Source organism: Centroberyx gerrardi, chromosome 6, assembly GCF_048128805.1.
Source record: "Centroberyx gerrardi isolate f3 chromosome 6, fCenGer3.hap1.cur.20231027, whole genome shotgun sequence".
NCBI lineage: Eukaryota > Metazoa > Chordata > Actinopteri > Beryciformes > Berycidae > Centroberyx > Centroberyx gerrardi.
In genome coordinates this window covers 10,079,808-10,096,715 of record NC_136002.1, presented here as the reverse complement: position 1 = coordinate 10,096,715, position 16,908 = coordinate 10,079,808, and the positions used below count along the sequence as shown (strand labels likewise).

Below are 16,908 nucleotides of genomic sequence, written 5' to 3'. Positions count from 1 at the left end.
ACGTCTGGGCTTGGCGGACATGCAGCCCTTTTTGGATGGACAGCCAGGCAGAAAGACAGATGGCTGTCTCTTTTATTGCCTTGTCCTTGTTCTTGTCTGGGATATAGATGATTGAACACACTGACACAACCACAGGATGCCACTCGAACTGTGGTTACGAGCTGCATCATCCTGTAGACTGTCTATATGTGCTGTGTGGATGTGTAGCTCACACCTCTGTTTTCACATAAAAAAGTTTTTCAGGGATGAAGCAATTTCCCAGAATGCCTTTCAACAGCCCCCAGAGGACGTGCCTGAACTTGTTCCATTCAGCTGTGGGTTATACATGTAGCTGGAGAGAGTGAAAGTGATGTCGATAGGATAGTATGAGCAAGAGAGCGAGTTCCTGCAGTCGAGAAAAAGCGAGCGTCATTTCCTGTGTCCTCCATGATGCATTTTATGCAATATCTAACCGCCGAAGTACGATTCCAAAAAAGGATGACGTCTTGACTGGCAAGAATTAATTGGAACCCCCATGATTCATTGTGAGAATGACGCATCACGTCCAAGCAGCGTTGTAGTCTACAGTACAGAGCCGGTTGAAACTATCACCCAGCATGTCTTGTGGCTGCACTGTATTATGGGCTATTGAGGCTACTCTCAGCAGAGACATTGGCATCTCGTCCTCTTCTAGGATGTATTTCTCCCTGTATGATTGTTGAACGTCGATACAAAATGGTCGATCTAGAAAGAAGTCCTCGCTCTTTGATTCTGAGGGACTGACACCAAAATCTGATGTTCACTATTGATGTTTCACATAGTTTTATAAAACATTCTGCTTTTAAACTCCACTGTAGCTGTGCTGCAAATATCCCAACATGACATCACATTGTCTCCTTTTGGTCAGTTATCCAAAGGACAACAACAGAATGGGCACAGAAATGTAAGATACATCAACAACAGCTGTGTTTAACAGTGTTAAAGTGTTTTAGGGTGGGTTAGGGTTAGGGTTAAGTTCTCATTGATTTACAAAAATACTGTAGATACAAACATAAAAGAAAAAGAAGCAGCAAAGACAAAATGAGCAGTAGGCGTACAGACAGAATAGAACTACACATAACAAACAAGCAGTGAAGACAATATAAGCAGTACAGACAGATATCAATAAAAGGCCAAAGAGTAAAAATGAGTGTGAAGGAGATGTTTGAAACAATCAATAGAACTTGTTGACCTGACTTCAAGGGGCAGGCAGCTCCACAGCTCTGGAGCCACAACAGAAAAAGTCACCGCTGGATTTAAAATGAGTCCGTGGGACAACCAGGAGTTCATGGTCTGTAGATCTAAGTGACTGATGGATGGGGAGTCAACAGTGGATAGTGGAGCCTGACCATGTAAAGGTGATGAGAAGAATTTAGAAATTGATCCTAAATTATTTTTTTTTCTTACTGTCTGCTTGATATTGGGTGCCAGTAGACCAAGGCACTGCCTAATTTTGTCTGACAGTGTTTGACACTGTTTACAGTGAGCGGAGAACTTATGAATGTCCTCGTTACTATGATGTTATCATAGGAGAAATAGATAACATCTTAGTCTGTGCCTAAGACTCCTAAGTGTACTGTGACACGCACACATGAATACATATGTACATACACAAATATACATACACACACACACACACAAGCACACTCATCTACAGGCACAAGCACAGATACAAGCACAGGTAAACACACACATTACATGCTGGTGCACACACACACACTACAGGGTAACATGTACAGTTGGCTGAGAACATATTGGCTGGCAAAGCTGCGTATCTAACAGATATAGATAGACAGCTGTAGTTATTGTTGGTGTGGCTGGATGGTGTTGACTCTCCAGTACCTGTATCAGCTTACAGCACCTTTAACTGGTTAAATATTAACTCTCTCTCTCTCTCTCTCTCTCTCTCTCTCTCTCTCTCGCTGTCTCTCTCTCTCTCTCTCTCTCTCTCTCTCTCTCTCTCTCTCTCTCTCTCTCTCTCTCTCTCACTTCAGTTAAACATGGTTTATTGGAATAAAATCACCAATAAACCATGTTGCCAAACAAAATTGCCAAAGAGTTTGAGCACAAATAAGTGGTTTATCACAAAAGCAAAAAGTTACTAAACAGATAACACAATCTCTTTGTCTGTCTTTCTCTGTCTGTCTGTCTGTCTCTCTCTCTCTCTCTCTCTCCCTCTCTCTCTCTCTCTCCTTCTCTCTCTCTCTCTCTCTCTCTCTCTCTCTCTCTCCCTCCCTCCCTCCCTCCCTCTCTCTCTCTCTCTCTCTCTCTCTCTCTCTCCGGCTCTGCCAGCAGTGGGAGTGGTGATGATAGATTTATAGATTTTCACCTAAGCTCCATGGGAGAGTCGTGAGTTGTTTTTTTTTACTGCTGTCAAAATGTGGAGTTTTACGGGTTTTTACTGCTGTAACTCTACCATCAAAAGGGCTGTAAAACACCAGTTAAATATCCGTCCAGATTTTCCCATTTAAGGACCTACGGTTCATTGGTAAGGCATTTACTTCCCTGTTCCAGTTGCTTTGTATTTTATAGTGCTATTGCATGCACAATCCCCGCACTGAAGTATTTGTTTGTGCGTGTGTAGAAGTCATTCAAAGTAGGTTGTAGTAGCTCATATATAGACTATCATTTTACTTAGTTTCATTTAGTTTTGACATGTGTGAATCTGTTCAGAGAGTATGGGTGTTACTTTGGAATTAATCCAAAACACATGAAATAGCAGCTTTCATAATTAGTGTAAATTATGTAACCGCCAAAAGAGTAAATCCATTTGTTAATGTTGCGCAATGGCTGTGTACTGTAAGTTATGGTCTATAGTAGAGGAACCACAGTGCTGCTGCCTTTTGATAATAATAATGATAGCATGCTATTAGTATGCTGTTCTTATTGTACTTTCCCTCAGCAGCATTTTCATTCATTGCTTCCTTAAAAGCCAGCCGTTTTTTTTTCACATGAAGTACAATTTGGTGCCAAGAAGTGACAATATTTTCCGTGTGAATGCGTGGGTGTGCATGTGTGTGTGTGTACGCGCTTGTGTAGCCTAAAACACACTGTAGACGCTGCGTTGCCACATTATACACACACAAAAATCTGAGCACAAAGACACACACACACACAGACACAAAGCATGTAGACCATTATCACCCTCACAACTTGTTTATGTGACAAGGTGGAAACCCTGGAGACAAGCATGTGTGAATGCACTCATGGATGCGTGTGTGTGTGTGTGTGTGTGTGTGTGAGTGACTCAGTGAGGAAGTGGTTGCTTATCAGTGTGTGTGCATGTGGGTGTGAGAGGCTGTTGGCTCGTCTCTCCCCTGCCCTGCCCCTCCCTTCCCGCTCTCCCCCGGCCTGTGGTGCTGAGTTTACAGTGTGGTGGATACAGTAGTTACACAAAGTACATGCTGGCAGGATCAGTGTTACCGATGTGACAACTCCAAATTCAAACATCAGCGTTTTGTGTCGAGGGCTCAAACACTCAATGAGCGTGAGGTTTAAATAAGAACCCACTTAAGTGTGAGGACTGAGCTGTTGATCTAACTTCACTGGTATTTGGTCGCAACCTGAGTCAGTTAAACTTCACTCAGTTTTCCATGTTTTGTAATCTTCCTCTCTCTCTCTCTCTCTCTCTGTTTCAGTCTGCAGAGTTCTTCGATATGCTGGAGAGGATGCAGGTATGAAATGCTTGCTCACTAACTCTTCTTTTCTCTGTGGACTCCAATTCTCACTCTTATCTCTCTTTCTCTCTCTTTCTCTCTCTCTCTCTCTCTGGCCTACATCTTGTCTCTCTCTCCTTTGTTTCATCATCTCTCCTTCCCCCCTTTTTTCCTTCTTTCTTACTGCATGTCTCCAATCACCTCTTATTTTCCATTTATCTCCCTCAATCTCTCCCTCTCTATCTTCCCGTCTGTCCATCTTCCCGTCTCTCTCTCTCTCTCTCTCCCTCCCTCTCTCTCTCTCTCTCTCTCTCTCTCTCTCTTCTCTCCACCACTTCATCCTTCTGTAACATGACGATTGATTTTGTACCACTGGGCAATAGTGGCATATGTAGCAAGCAACATGTCATGGCCATCAGGAGATTGTCAAGTAATATTTTGAACATGACATGAACTTGTGTGTGCATGTATGTGTGTGTGTGTGTGTGTGTGTGTGTGTGTGTGTGTGTGTGTCCTTTATGGGCCCGATCACACATGACACGTTGTGAAGGCTGCACAACGCGAGGCACGCAGCACTGCCTTGTTTTGTTGAAGCCTAAAGCAGAGCAGCCTAAAGCAGAGCAGCCTGCTGCGTTATTATCGCTAGGCAACCACAGAATCAGCTGGCGATCAGCTGTCAGTCCCTCAACCAGCTGTTGTTTATTGTGCTGACTAGCATCAATGTAATTTAGCTAAATTATACAATAATTATAAACAATAAAAATCCATGATAAAAAGTTACCCGTAATTTGGAGTGGAGCTCTAATTTGCCTCCCTGCTGTTTATATCATAGTAACTCTGGTGTGTGAAGTTGTAAAGCTCCGGGTGATCTGCCGTGTTTATCGGTGTGTCTCCGGAGAAGTCCCGCCTCTCCGTTGATCCGATTGGACAGTAGAGAAAAAAACAACTTTCTGCTCTGTGTTGAACTTTTCTTCAACTCGTGGTGTTCATGGCACTCATCCAAAAACGTGAGGCACGAAGAGCAGAAAAATGCGAGGCACCCAGCAATGTTAAAAGCAGCGGGCAAAACGCTTCACTCACATTGAAAACAACTACAAAAAGCTGCTCTATGCTGCTGAAAACGCTCCTGGTGTGATTGAGCTCTGATTGGGCCCTATCTCTAACTGTCTCAGTTTTTCTCTGGCCATGACCAGGATTAACATTTCTAATGCAAAATACAGAGGGTGAGAGAGAAACACATGCTGATATATCAATCAGAGTAGGTCAGACCACTGGGTCCAATCTGTTGCTCTGATTGGATAATGGGCATGCTGCGGGCAGAGAAGAATACCACTGGATAGGACTGTCCGGACTATTTTCTCTTCCTTTGTATGGAAGGCATTGATTTTTCTGAGGAAAATCACTCTCTCTGTGACTGCTTTGTGCCCTCGGCCGGCCCCTGTGGGCACGGGCTTTAGGTGGTTTGAAGACAGATGGGGAATACAAAGGGAGAGAAAAAGAAGGGAGGAGGGAGGGGAAGTGAAAAGGACAGAAAAAAAAGGTAAAGAGCGTCCTGGAAAGGGTGGCTAAAGGGGGGTTCAAACTCCAAAAGAGAAGTGCTGCTTGCAGCTTCTTTTGGGGAAAAGAAACAACAATACGGTTCACTCTGTTCAATTGCTCACACATTTTTTTTTAATTCATGGGGTGAATTGGTGATTAGATCTCCAGGATGTGTGAATTGGACAATCACACATTTGTCCAGTCACCGGAAAATGGGTGTAATTCAAGAATAGAATGATCCTTTCCTCCACACAGCTGAATAGACAGGCTTGCATAGATGGGTACGGTAGGTGTGAAGTGACCACTCACCGAAAACAGCGGGTGTCGTGTTTGCTGGAGGAAGATGAGCTAGATCACAAAAAGTAAGTTTTGTGCAGCAGTCCACGAAAACAACACATCGAACTGTCCAAAAAGAAATGGTGAACGCCGCCCCCCCCCGTCCCTCAGACGAACCCCCTTGATTTTGAAGCATGAATTCTTCATGAACTTAAGGAGACAGATGGGGAGGCGGGGGAGGCGAGGGCAGAGGGGGGGAGGAGAGGGAGGGGGGGTGACAGGCTGACGGGGGACAGGCTGACGGGGGACAGGCTGACAGGGGACGGCGGGGGAACTTTTTTTGAAAGTGTGATCGCTGGACGACAGCGAATCGATGCAGCCTGATGATCACAGAGTGAGGACGGAGTCACGCACATGCACACACACACACACACACACACACACACACACACACACACACACACATACGCACACACACACACGCACCCACACACACACACACCTCCTCATCCTGTCTCCTTGGTTCTCGACTTGATCTCTCATCGACCTGTTCTCTTGAGCTCTGCCAGCTATAACTCAACATTTGGAAGTCTTCTCTCTTTCTCTCTCTCTCTCTCTCTCTCTCTCTGATTCAAATTCAAATATGCTTTATTGGCATGACAAAACCTATGTTGCCAAAGCAGTACGGTATTTCAAATGGGGTAAGATTGCAACATTGACTAATAATAATGAATAAACAGTAATCTAACGAGTATCAACAATCATATCAGCAACAGTATAAACAAAACGTTAGTAACATTCAGTAACGTTAGTTCAGTTCAATTTTGCAATTCAATTCAGTTCATAGCAATATTGGAAAGAGAATAACTCTTTTGAAAGTAAATAGAAAGGGAAAAGGAAAGGAGGATAAATGTCTCTCTCTCTCTCTCTGTGTCTCTGTCTCTCTCTCTCTCTCTCTCTCTCTCTCTCTCTCTCTCTTCCCTGCGTGAAAATTGAATCCCGATCCTCTAAAGAGAGTCTTTGTGATCAATCCCTTGTTTTGTTGACAGTGTCTCCCCCATGACTCTAACAGCTGTTCCCTCAATAATTTAGTACACACATGTATGCACAGACACACACCGCCAATTTACTCAGTGTCTACCAGATTGCCTTTTTCCTATCTGCATAAAATATATATATAAATATACAACACACTGCAGGCTGAAGGACCTCGGTCTGTGTCTCGGTGCTGCTGATATCAAACAAAAAGGACACACCCTTATCATGTCATCTGGAAGCCGGAGTTAGAGAGGAAGAGGATGACTAAGTGTCTGTATTACCTGTGTGTGTGTGGGTGTGTGTGTGTGTGTGTGTGTGTGTGCATGAGCGTGCATGACTCACTCTGTTGTCATCAGGCAACAGAGAGGATGAGGTTAGAAAGCAAGTGTGCTATATGGCAGGACAGTTTTAGAAGCAACAAAATAAATGGATCTTGCTGTTTCACCCTTGTGCTTTTCCATCCTCACGCTGCGTATGGACCCTAATCAGGTCCCTAAAGCTGAGGAGACCAAGAAGTGCAAGGTGTGACTCACACACACTCACACGCACACGCACACAAGAACTCACTCCTTGTCTAGTTACGATGGCTGTTTTTTCTTTCGTTTGTGGATCTCATCAATCGAATATTTGTGCTCCTGTATTGTCCTCCATCCCTCTGCATGTTGCCCTTCATCACTGGTCCATCATGCCTCCTGATTTCCTCTATGGTTGCTCCACTTGTTGTCTCTTCTGTCAGCCTCTGAGGGTTTCCGTAACATCCCCGTAAACACGTTCAAAAATTTCTCAGGCCTTTTGGAGTCTAAAATCAATAGCGTCCTGATTTGACTGATTAGAAATCGAATGAACCCCAACTGTCAATTGATCCCCTCTGGCCTGCCGGTGTTGTGAATCCTGCCGCTATAGAATATAAATGACCGGCTGTCCGTGGCGCTGCGCTCTCCACAGTAGGCACAGGCCTCAGCAGTATTTAGAGGTCATACACCAGAGCCATGCTACGCTAGCAGACTGCCAAACACCTACAGGCACATCGCAGCTCTTAACCCCAGGGGCTCGCGTATCAAAACAGGCCCGTCTCACGGCTCTGACATCATCAAAGAGTGACACGCCCTCATCGATGTTTGCCGATGGCTGCGCATTGCAGGTTGTTGCATCATTGCCCGAGAGTCTGTTTGGCAGAATAAGTTGTGTTGCTGTTTTGTTCCTGTGTTTGTGCCTTTGCTTGCAACCGTAAAGTCGTAGTGAAAGTCAGTGCAGTTCAGTCATGTTAAATTGGTTAAGACTACTCTTGCTAATGGTGTGTTTGTTTGTTTGTGTGTGTGTGTGTGTGTGTGCGCGTGTGTGTGTGTGTGTGTGTGTGCGTGTGTGTATCCTCTAATTTACAGGATGACTACATCCCCTACCCACGGATAGAAGATGTGAGTCATTTCTCGCTCACATAATACACTCAGATCACACATTCACACACAGATCTTGTCATGTGCAATTACTATCCACGAGTGTTTCCAACAATAATAGAGACATTTAAAGCCAAACTACTTTGTATCTTTTTTTTTGTTTTTGCTTTCTGCAGCCTCTATTAGCTCATCTTTCTTTATCAAGGGATAATTCTGGAGGATGTTGTATGTCTCTTTTTGTCTATCTCTCCTTTCCTCTCTCCCTCCCCCAGGTCCTGGAGAAGGGCGGTCCGTACCCCCAGGTGATCCTGCCCCAGTTCGGGGGCTACTGGATCGAGGATGTGGAGGCTCCAGCGGGGACCCCCACCTCCTCAGAGTCCAGCTTCTGCGAGGAGGAGGAGGGAGGGGGAGGCATGAGCCCCAGCGGGGGACACGGCCACCGCTTAGAGTGCAACAGCACGGCCCGCGCCTACCGCAAACACTTCCTAGGCAGGGTGAGTGTGTGTGCGTGTGTGTGTGTGAATTAAGGTCAGTTTCACATTGTATCTGTGTATGTGTTAGAGAAAGTCTGATAATTTGTTCGACCTAAAATATAACTCTTTCTCTACTCTTTCCTACTGTCTATTCTACTCTCTCTCTCTCTCTCTCTCTCTCTCTCTCTCTCTCTCTCTCTCTCTCTCTCTCCCTCTCTCTCTTCTACCTTACCTCCATCCAGGAGCATATGAACTACTACTGCACCGGCAGCAGTATAGGCAACCTCATCATGTCTCTGAAACACGAGGAGGCGGAGGGGCAGGAGTTCCTACGCATCATGCTCAGGTATAATGGAGGAAGTGCAATGCATTGTCAATGACACTATCTTAATGTATTTCATGTGTAAAACGGTATATGCTGTGTAGAAAACATCAGCACCACGTTCCTAATGTTGAGCTGCACCCTCTTTTGCACAATCACTCACACAATACACTCATCCTTTATCACTGAAGTGGATTTAATGGGTTGAGCTCAATAGGAGGGCATACTTTTTACCTAGGTTCACCATTAAAAAAGCACCTGCTCCTTATAATGTGCATACATCCATTCCACAAGCCTAATGAAGGAGTGAAAACCCCTCTTCTTCTTGTCCTTTTGCAGGTCAAGGACTAAGACGGTCCATGACAGGATCTCTCTAGCAGGCATCAACCAGCTGCCCAGTGTACCTCAGATAGCCAAGGTAAGATACTGCTCACACATACAGAAGTCATACAAGTACATCACCTACTATGTATTTCCTACATGCTCAAAATACAATAAAGCATGGTAGCTACACCAAAACAGCTATTGTCTCCAATATAGAGGATGAGGATTGTTATGAGCATGTGATAGAGAATGAGTCAAATCCAATGAGCCTCTCTGCCCTTTCAGCTTCTGTGTGACGACGCCACAGGGCTGAAGTTCAACCCGGCCCTGTACCCTCGGGTGAGTCTGTCCCACCGTCCCACCGTCCCACCGTCCCACCGTCCCACCGTCCCACATCTTGATGCTTCCAGGACCTTATCATAGCCAGCTGGACCACAGCTCCTCTAGCCAGTTATAATATATACAAGCTGACGTGTGTTATCTTTCCCTGTTCCTGTCTCCTGCTTGTAGTTGAGAGTCACAGGAGAGCTCCAGGGTCAAAGTGGCTAATGCTACCTTCGATTTATAATTTTGTAACTGTCCATGAATCCTGCTGCAACAAGTGATCCGCTCCGTTTCCTTGAGGCCCGACATATTTATTCTGAAACATTAACGGATACAGCGTCCCCATCGCACCTTAAATTACTTTTGTTAGCACTGCCTTAAAAAAAACAAAAACCTGATTACTAGTCAGGCGCATCAGTTGCGATTCTCCAATTCTCCCCAATTCTCCCCTCTAACACCTGCCCTCTCCATTGATTCCATGAAGAGTCTCATTCCAAAATGAGATATCAAGCATTTGAAAAACCGATGAACATAAGGGAGCAGAATCTTTTCTAAATTGGATATGTAGTGTGTTGGAACGGAGCCCGTCGTGTGCAGCTCATGCTCAGTGTGTCTGCTCCTCTGAGCCTGCTAATAGAGTATGATGGAGCAGCTCTCTGCCTGTGCCTGAGGGAAGGGAGAAACCATCTGTGTCTCTGCGAGAGGCTGCCGCGAGATCACTGCCCTCACTGGGGGGCTGTGACAGTTTGTCGCATGTCGGCCTTATGTGACCGGGGCCGAGTAAACCCACCCTGGAGACACGCTAGAGATGGAAAACATATTTTCCCAAAACGGAAACTGTCTAACTAAGTTGAGTAAGATAAGTGATGACAGGAGGTTAATGAGAAATAAGGGAGTTGTTTTTGTTGATGCGCAGGGATCCCAGTTGATAGTGGCTTACGACGAGCATGAGGTGAACAACACCTTCAAGTTCGGAGTCGTCTACCAGAAGTTTGGACAGGTGAGTGATTATATTGATCCAGTCAGTGAACCCCAATATACCCCACACCCAAAATACCATTTCAGTGTTTTATTCCTCTCCTCTACTATTCTCTCTCCTCCCACTCCCAGACGTCAGAGGAGGAGTTGTTTGGGAACAATGAGGAGACTCCTGCCTTCAGGGAGTTTCTCAGTGTCCTGGGAGACAACATCGAGCTTCAGGACTTTAAAGGGTGAGTAAGCCGAATAGAATAGAAAAGAATAGAAGAGAACAAGAGAAGAGAAGGAGTATGAGAATGAAAAGAGAAGAGAAGAGGAGTATGAGAATAGAACAGTAGATAGTCGCACAAGGATAAAGTGGCACCACAAGAGTAAATTACAATAGAATAGAATTGTCTGATTAACCTTGGGGCAATTTGTCCTGCTGCTTTGGCTTTACTGTGCAATTGGGATAAAATGCTTAGTGAAACAGAACCTGGCAGCAAAGTGCTGCGTGGACAGGTAATCAGAGCTTTGTATATTATCATTATTGCCCTGTAGGCTTTTTGTATTGTGTTACGCTAGCCTGTTTTTTTCTGTTAGGGTACCTGACTCTTTCTACTGTAGCTGATACAGTACAGCATACTGTACTACATGTTTGGCTGGCGTTGGGCTGGTTAAGCACAAAATGCATTTACAGTCTATGTAATGAAACCTATCTATAAGCCATGTAGAGATCCTGACTAATGTGTGCCTTGTTGTTGTGTTAGGTTCCGCGGCGGGCTGGACGTGTCCCACGGACAGACAGGCTCTGAGTCCGTCTATACCGTCTTCAGACAGAGAGAGATTATGTTCCATGTGTCGACCAAGCTTCCCTTCACTGAGGGAGACATCCAGCAGGTACTTAGACTTTGATCACGCTTAATGCTCGATGCAAGCTGTCACAGAGTCGGGTGTAAGGATGCTGTAGCTAAACACATTGAGATGAAACTGGTCAGGTGTTGGTACTGACCACATGTGATCTTATTGTCACTGCTAATCTGTTTTCAACATGAACACCAGAGAACGGTGGTAAAAAGAAATGGGGTAAACAAAATATGGTTTGGTTACTCAACTCAAAAGCTGGTTAAATCCAATGCAATGCATCTCATTTGAAACAAATAAACTTCCATCTGAGAGTTGCATTCAAAGGATTACGTGTGATGGAGAAACTGTGTTCTTCTCTTTAAAATCTGTAATGTCTTCTCTATCCTCCATGCCTCTGAACTACATAATTGCAAAATGAAAGCAGGGTTTGACAAGTGATAAATCTCTGCTCCTCTTGTTTCTTAGCTCCAGAGGAAGAGGCACATAGGAAATGACATTGTGGCGGCAGTCTTCCAGGAAGAGGCCACGCCTTTTGTCCCGGACATGATCGCCTCCAACTTCCTGCATGCCTATGTGCTGGTGCAGGTGGAGAACCCGTGCACAGAGCACACAACGTACAAGGTATCAATCTGACTGGATGGGTTTTCTCACATCAGGACTCATATATCCCTATATGTTACTTATATCGACTTGTATTTTCTTATATTATTTGGTATATAGCTACATATACACCAAACCTTTCATATTTAGTAATCCATGTTTCAGTTAGCAATTGAGACTGTTAGTAACATTTGTAAGTAACAACAGTAAGTAAATCCATAAATGTTAGTGATTCATTTCTTCTCCATACTTCCCACTTTGACAGTCTATTTAACATTATTGCCAAACAATTGTTGCCAACATATGTTCACATAACCCCACAATTGTTTGTATTCTACTTTACTGCTTTTATTGTTTTATTATTTCTACTATTTATTTTGCTTATTTTATATTCGAGTTGTGTACAAACCATAAGAAGTATTTGTAAATACTATTGGTCTCTCTTGGCTGGATACCCATGCAGAAAACACAATATGGATAAGTGAGAAACTTTATAAACAGAGATACAACAAAGTTCATCTCCAGAACTTCAGTCGATAAGATGCATAATGAAGCACTAACCACATGCAATGACGATGTGCTGTCAAGTTAGGAGCTAATGAATGGATATTCAGACTTTGTTTCTGCCTCTCTGCTTGAAGCCTGAGCCTTCCTGAAAATACTGCTAGTAATGTGTGACTGTAGTTTGTTTCATGTCCACAGGTGTCTGTTACAGCGAGGGAGGACGTCCCTCCTTTTGGACCTCCTCTCCCTAACCCAGCCGTCTTCAAGAAGGTGAGAGAGAGAGAACTGAGAGAGCAACACAGTGTGAAAACCCTTCATCTTGACAAGTCATTTTATCATCTAGCACTGAGTCTTAAAATCTTACTTTTCTTAAAACAAATGAGAAAATCTGCCGGTGGGGTGAGGTAATTTCACTTGCTTCCACTAACAAATCAACTTGTTTAAACAAAACTGCAGTGGAAACAAAATAAGATTGTAAGACTCAATACAAGATTATATGACTTGTTAATGCATCATTTGCAATACAGGAGGAACAGAGAGGATTTGACACAGACAACAGAAGAATCTTAACCAGTGAGGCTGACACTCACACATTCTTCACAGTGTGTTTCACTGCTGTAATCGGTATGTTGCTGATGAAGGTCACCTTTTCTCCTTCCTCATCTCTTTCTCTCTCTTCCTCTCCCTCTTTTCTTTTTCCTGTCCTACCCTCACCCCTTTTCCCTCTCTCTCGCTCTCTCTCTCCCTCTCTCTCTCTCTCCCTCGCTCCCTCTCCCTCTCTCTCTCTCTCTCTCCCTCTCCCTCTCCCTCTCTCTCTCTCTCTCTCTCCCTCTCCCTCTCTCTCTCCCTCTCTCTCTTTCTCCCTCTCCAGGGTCCTGAGTTTCGAGACTTCCTGCTGACAAAGCTGATCAATGCCGAAAACGCCTGCTACAAGTCCGACAAATTCGCCAAACTAGAGGTGACACACACACACACACACACACACACACACACACACACATACTCAAACACCGCAGCGTGCATTCAATCACTTTTCATCTTCTTCCTCAATCATCTCCATCATCACCGCCACCCAGATGATAAATGGCTGCCCTGCGGTGTGTGCATGTGCCTGCGTGGCTTTGTGTGTGTGTGTGTGTGTGTGTGTGTGTGTGTGTGTGTGTGTGTGTGTGTGTGTGTGTGTGCGCGCGTGCCTGTGTGTGTGTATTCCAGGGGCGTACGCGAGCTGCGTTGCTGGACAATCTCCACGATGAGCTGCACAGACAGAGCCAGGCCACGCTGGGGCTGGGCCAGGCGGGAGACGAGGACAAGCTGGAGAACGGGGGACACGGCGGTCTGCTGGAGTCCTTCAAGGTGAACACCAAGCTGGACAAAAAGCATAGACGACGGCATGCGATCTCCTCTCAATTGTGTGACATTTATTTAACCGGCATCATTTCAGTCTTTGAGGTTTTCTTGCTGTAGGTCAACTAAATGTCACGCGTTTGCAAGACGCATATGCTGTAATATCACCGTCACTGGCCCTTTCTTTCTTCACGTTAGAAGATTTTGACCTTATATTTAGAGTGTGTGTGTGTGTGTGTGCAGATGGATACACACACCTCTCTGCCCATACGCTTCTGACACCTTTGATAGACTCCCCCTTTCTGCCTTCATTTGCTTCTTCTTCCATTATCTCCTTCTTTCCCCATCCTTCCATCTTTGACTCCCCCCTCTCTTATTCTCTTGCCCTTCAGCTATTTGCTGTCTCTCCCTGCTGTTTTGTCCACAGTGAGAGGCTAATTAATGTTAATAGGACCACTAGGATGTGTGTATTTCTGTGTGTGTGTCAGATGAGTGTGTGTGTCCCTAATTTGACTATTTGGCTCTTACTCTTTCACAGGCATTATGGACAGCTATTTTGCACTTTCTGCAGTCAGCCACTGGGGGCGCTGTGCTCATCGCTGCCCTGGCAGTCACTGTGTATTACCTGTCAGCATTACTGTAAATGCATCACAATAAGATGATCACGAAAATAATAAACATTCTTTCATATGTTGTTGTTTGTTGTGTTTATGCCTTCAAAGAAAATGAGCACATAGCAAGACTAAAAAAAACATATTTCATCTTTTTTGTAATTGTATTTATTTATCTGAATTTTATTGGCTGGAATGTATGATGAACTCAAGAAATAACCCTTTATGATCCTTGATGTTAATGACCCAAGCTATATAACTATATAAAATGATGAGGGTAACACCTAACAAGAAACATGTTCATCCACTCCAAGTGTTTTTGTTGGAGAACTGCCCCCTCTGGTGTTTGTATGGTGCATCTATGATCCTGTTCTTCATATATGAAAAATGAACGCTGCATTAGTGCTTATTTAACCTTTTATTCCTCTTTCTTCCTTATCTTCTTTTTCCACACCCGTCACCCCTCTCTCCCCGTCTCCAACTTCTCCTCTCTTGACCTCCTTACTTCCCCTTCCGTCTGTGTTTCCCTCTTCCGCCCACTCTCCGTTCCCTCTCCTTCCTCCAGAGGGCCATGCGGGTGAGGAGCCACTCCATGGAGACCATGGTGGGGTCTCACCGCCACCGGAGCCCCGGGGTGGGAGGAGGGGTCCCGGCCAGCCTGAGCGGAGGAGGGCTGCCCCAGAGCACCAGCGAATGCACAAAGAGCACCTTCACTGTGAGTAGGGATGGAGGGAGGGAGAGAGAGAGAGAGGGGGATGGGAAAGATGGATATATGGGTCATGGATAGTTGTGATGGAAGAGGCTGTTTCACACTGAATACCATCAAGAATTCTCCTCCAAAATACTAGATATCCATTCTGGAAGTTCCCCATTCTATATCTCTAAAACCTAGAAGAATCCAAAGTGTGATCCTTTTGTCAACCAGTGAGTTACGTAACCTGCTGTAATCCCATCATTAAAAAGGTTTCTTCTTCTCTGATCTGTGACCCTCAGCCCCCTGCGTTGTCAGCCAAGTCTCCTCTGAAGAGTCCGGTGAAACGGCGCTCAGGCCTCTTCCCTCGCCTCCACTCCAGCACAGAAACCCCCTCGGACAGACACACACGCAGGTCGGTAGCGATGATGTCAGACTCGGGAACGGGAAGTGTGTGACGTAGTTTCCGTCGTTGCTCATGTGTTTCTTTTGTCTGCAGCGACCAAAAGCCTCCGGAGTTCTGCCCGCTGTCCCAGGAAGTGAGGTCAGAGACGTCGTCCAATCCCAGCTCGCCTGAGATCTGCCCCAACAAAGAGAGGTGAGACCAAATCTGTTTATCCTGGAGATCATCTCAATACTCCTCTACACTCAGCAGAGGAAGACAAGTAAAGGGAAACTGAGCTGAAGTTGTTGTTGGTTTTTTTTGCTGGTGTCATGACAGTGATTTAAAATGAATTTGTAGATGAGTGAACAGCAAGAAAGTGTGATGCCCCCAAGCTGCACAATGTATGTCTAAATCCCCTCATTAGAGAATTGTGCTTCTTCCCTAGTTCTTCTGTCACATTTGTCAGTCTTCTGTACAGCATCCCGTCTGAAGCTTTGCTCCAACTCTTCTCTGTCTTCTCTGCAGGCCGTTCATCAAGCTGAAGGAGTGCAGCGGCGGCAGGCCGAACATCTCTCGCTCCTCGTCCAGCACCAGTAGCTTCAGCAGCACCACAGGAGAAACAGAGGCTCTGGAGGAACTGGAGACAGTGAGTACAGTAGAAAATAAAATCTGCTACATTCCATTCAGAGGAACTTGGCATTGTGTATACAACACACAATGCCAAGTGTAAAACAGAAATTTTGCAGGAAGAAATTGTTTAGTAAAACTCACAAGGTGCTGTGGACAAAACAAGCGTTTGCACTGCTGGCTCAGCAGTACAGTAAATAACCCTAAACCCTAAATAGTGGTAAAATTATCAGCAAACAACAAGTAAACAACCTCCTACTTCTTCCATTATTCACCTTCTAAAGCCGGTCTCACAGTAAGAGCGAGCCTTGACAAGCGAGAGGAGAGCAATGGAAGTGGCGTGGGTAAAAACGGGAACACATTCTCAATGGAGCGTGAGTTTGTTGTATCAGACGTTCAGGTGTCAAAGCATCCATGGATGGAATAGTCTGTAATTACCCAGAAGTGCGACTACCCGGCAGAGAGCGTTGAATGTCAGGACAGCTAGTGATTCTCATGATTACAGCTCCTGTCACTCGCTGTGTATCAGACGGCAGCGCTTGTCGGTCTCGCTTTGTCTTTTGTGAGAAAGCGTTGTCACATCGTTCCTGCTGTCAGTATTTAGCTGGGATCATTCTGCACAGATGCAGTATGTAGTTAATATTGTTCATGCTCGTTTATTGAGTCAGAGAAATGAGCTAAACTAAGAGCTTTGCACAGCAAGGTTTAAGTCACTGCAGAGTATCACTGCATCGCTTCAGTGTGCCTCTCCCGTCGCCTTCCTCCTCCACCTCTTCCTCCATCTCACACTATGTGTTCATCCCTCCCTCCTCTTCTCCCTCCTCTCCTCTCCCCCTCCCCCAGGCCAGCCACCCCTCTACAGCCTCCTCCATGGTCTTTAGCCCCGCCCTCAGCGTCGACAGCCAGGCATCGGGTACGCCTGTCATCATGTGCCGCAGTCCGACAGGTACACACACAC

The 16,908-nt window shown here is 45.2% G+C and overlaps 1 protein-coding gene across 5 annotated transcripts in view; it reads left to right on the top strand.

The window, feature by feature from the left end:
• The window catches only part of rap1gap2a (RAP1 GTPase activating protein 2a), a 72,613-nt gene that overhangs the window by 53,863 nt on the left and 1,842 nt on the right, over positions 1 to 16,908 (top strand). For 3 of the 5 annotated variants that reach the window (XM_078283989.1, XM_078283990.1, XM_078283991.1), the window contains 18 exons: positions 3,657 to 3,692; positions 7,910 to 7,942; positions 8,194 to 8,415; positions 8,637 to 8,740; positions 9,056 to 9,134; positions 9,326 to 9,379; positions 10,281 to 10,364; positions 10,475 to 10,575; positions 11,092 to 11,221; positions 11,654 to 11,809; positions 12,491 to 12,562; positions 13,164 to 13,250; positions 13,505 to 13,645; positions 14,813 to 14,962; positions 15,241 to 15,353; positions 15,438 to 15,536; positions 15,849 to 15,969; positions 16,794 to 16,896. In XM_078283989.1, coding sequence (XP_078140115.1) covers positions 3,657 to 3,692; positions 7,910 to 7,942; positions 8,194 to 8,415; positions 8,637 to 8,740; positions 9,056 to 9,134; positions 9,326 to 9,379; positions 10,281 to 10,364; positions 10,475 to 10,575; positions 11,092 to 11,221; positions 11,654 to 11,809; positions 12,491 to 12,562; positions 13,164 to 13,250; positions 13,505 to 13,645; positions 14,813 to 14,962; positions 15,241 to 15,353; positions 15,438 to 15,536; positions 15,849 to 15,969; positions 16,794 to 16,896 — 1,885 coding nt within the window. Of the gene's footprint in view, positions 1 to 2,397; positions 2,507 to 3,656; positions 3,693 to 7,909; positions 7,943 to 8,193; positions 8,416 to 8,636; positions 8,741 to 9,055; positions 9,135 to 9,325; positions 9,380 to 10,280; positions 10,365 to 10,474; positions 10,576 to 11,091; positions 11,222 to 11,653; positions 11,810 to 12,490; positions 12,563 to 13,163; positions 13,251 to 13,504; positions 13,646 to 14,174; positions 14,299 to 14,812; positions 14,963 to 15,240; positions 15,354 to 15,437; positions 15,537 to 15,848; positions 15,970 to 16,793; positions 16,897 to 16,908 lie in introns of those variants that run through there. The other 2 variants (XM_078283992.1, XM_078283993.1) reach the window with 2 other exon arrangements.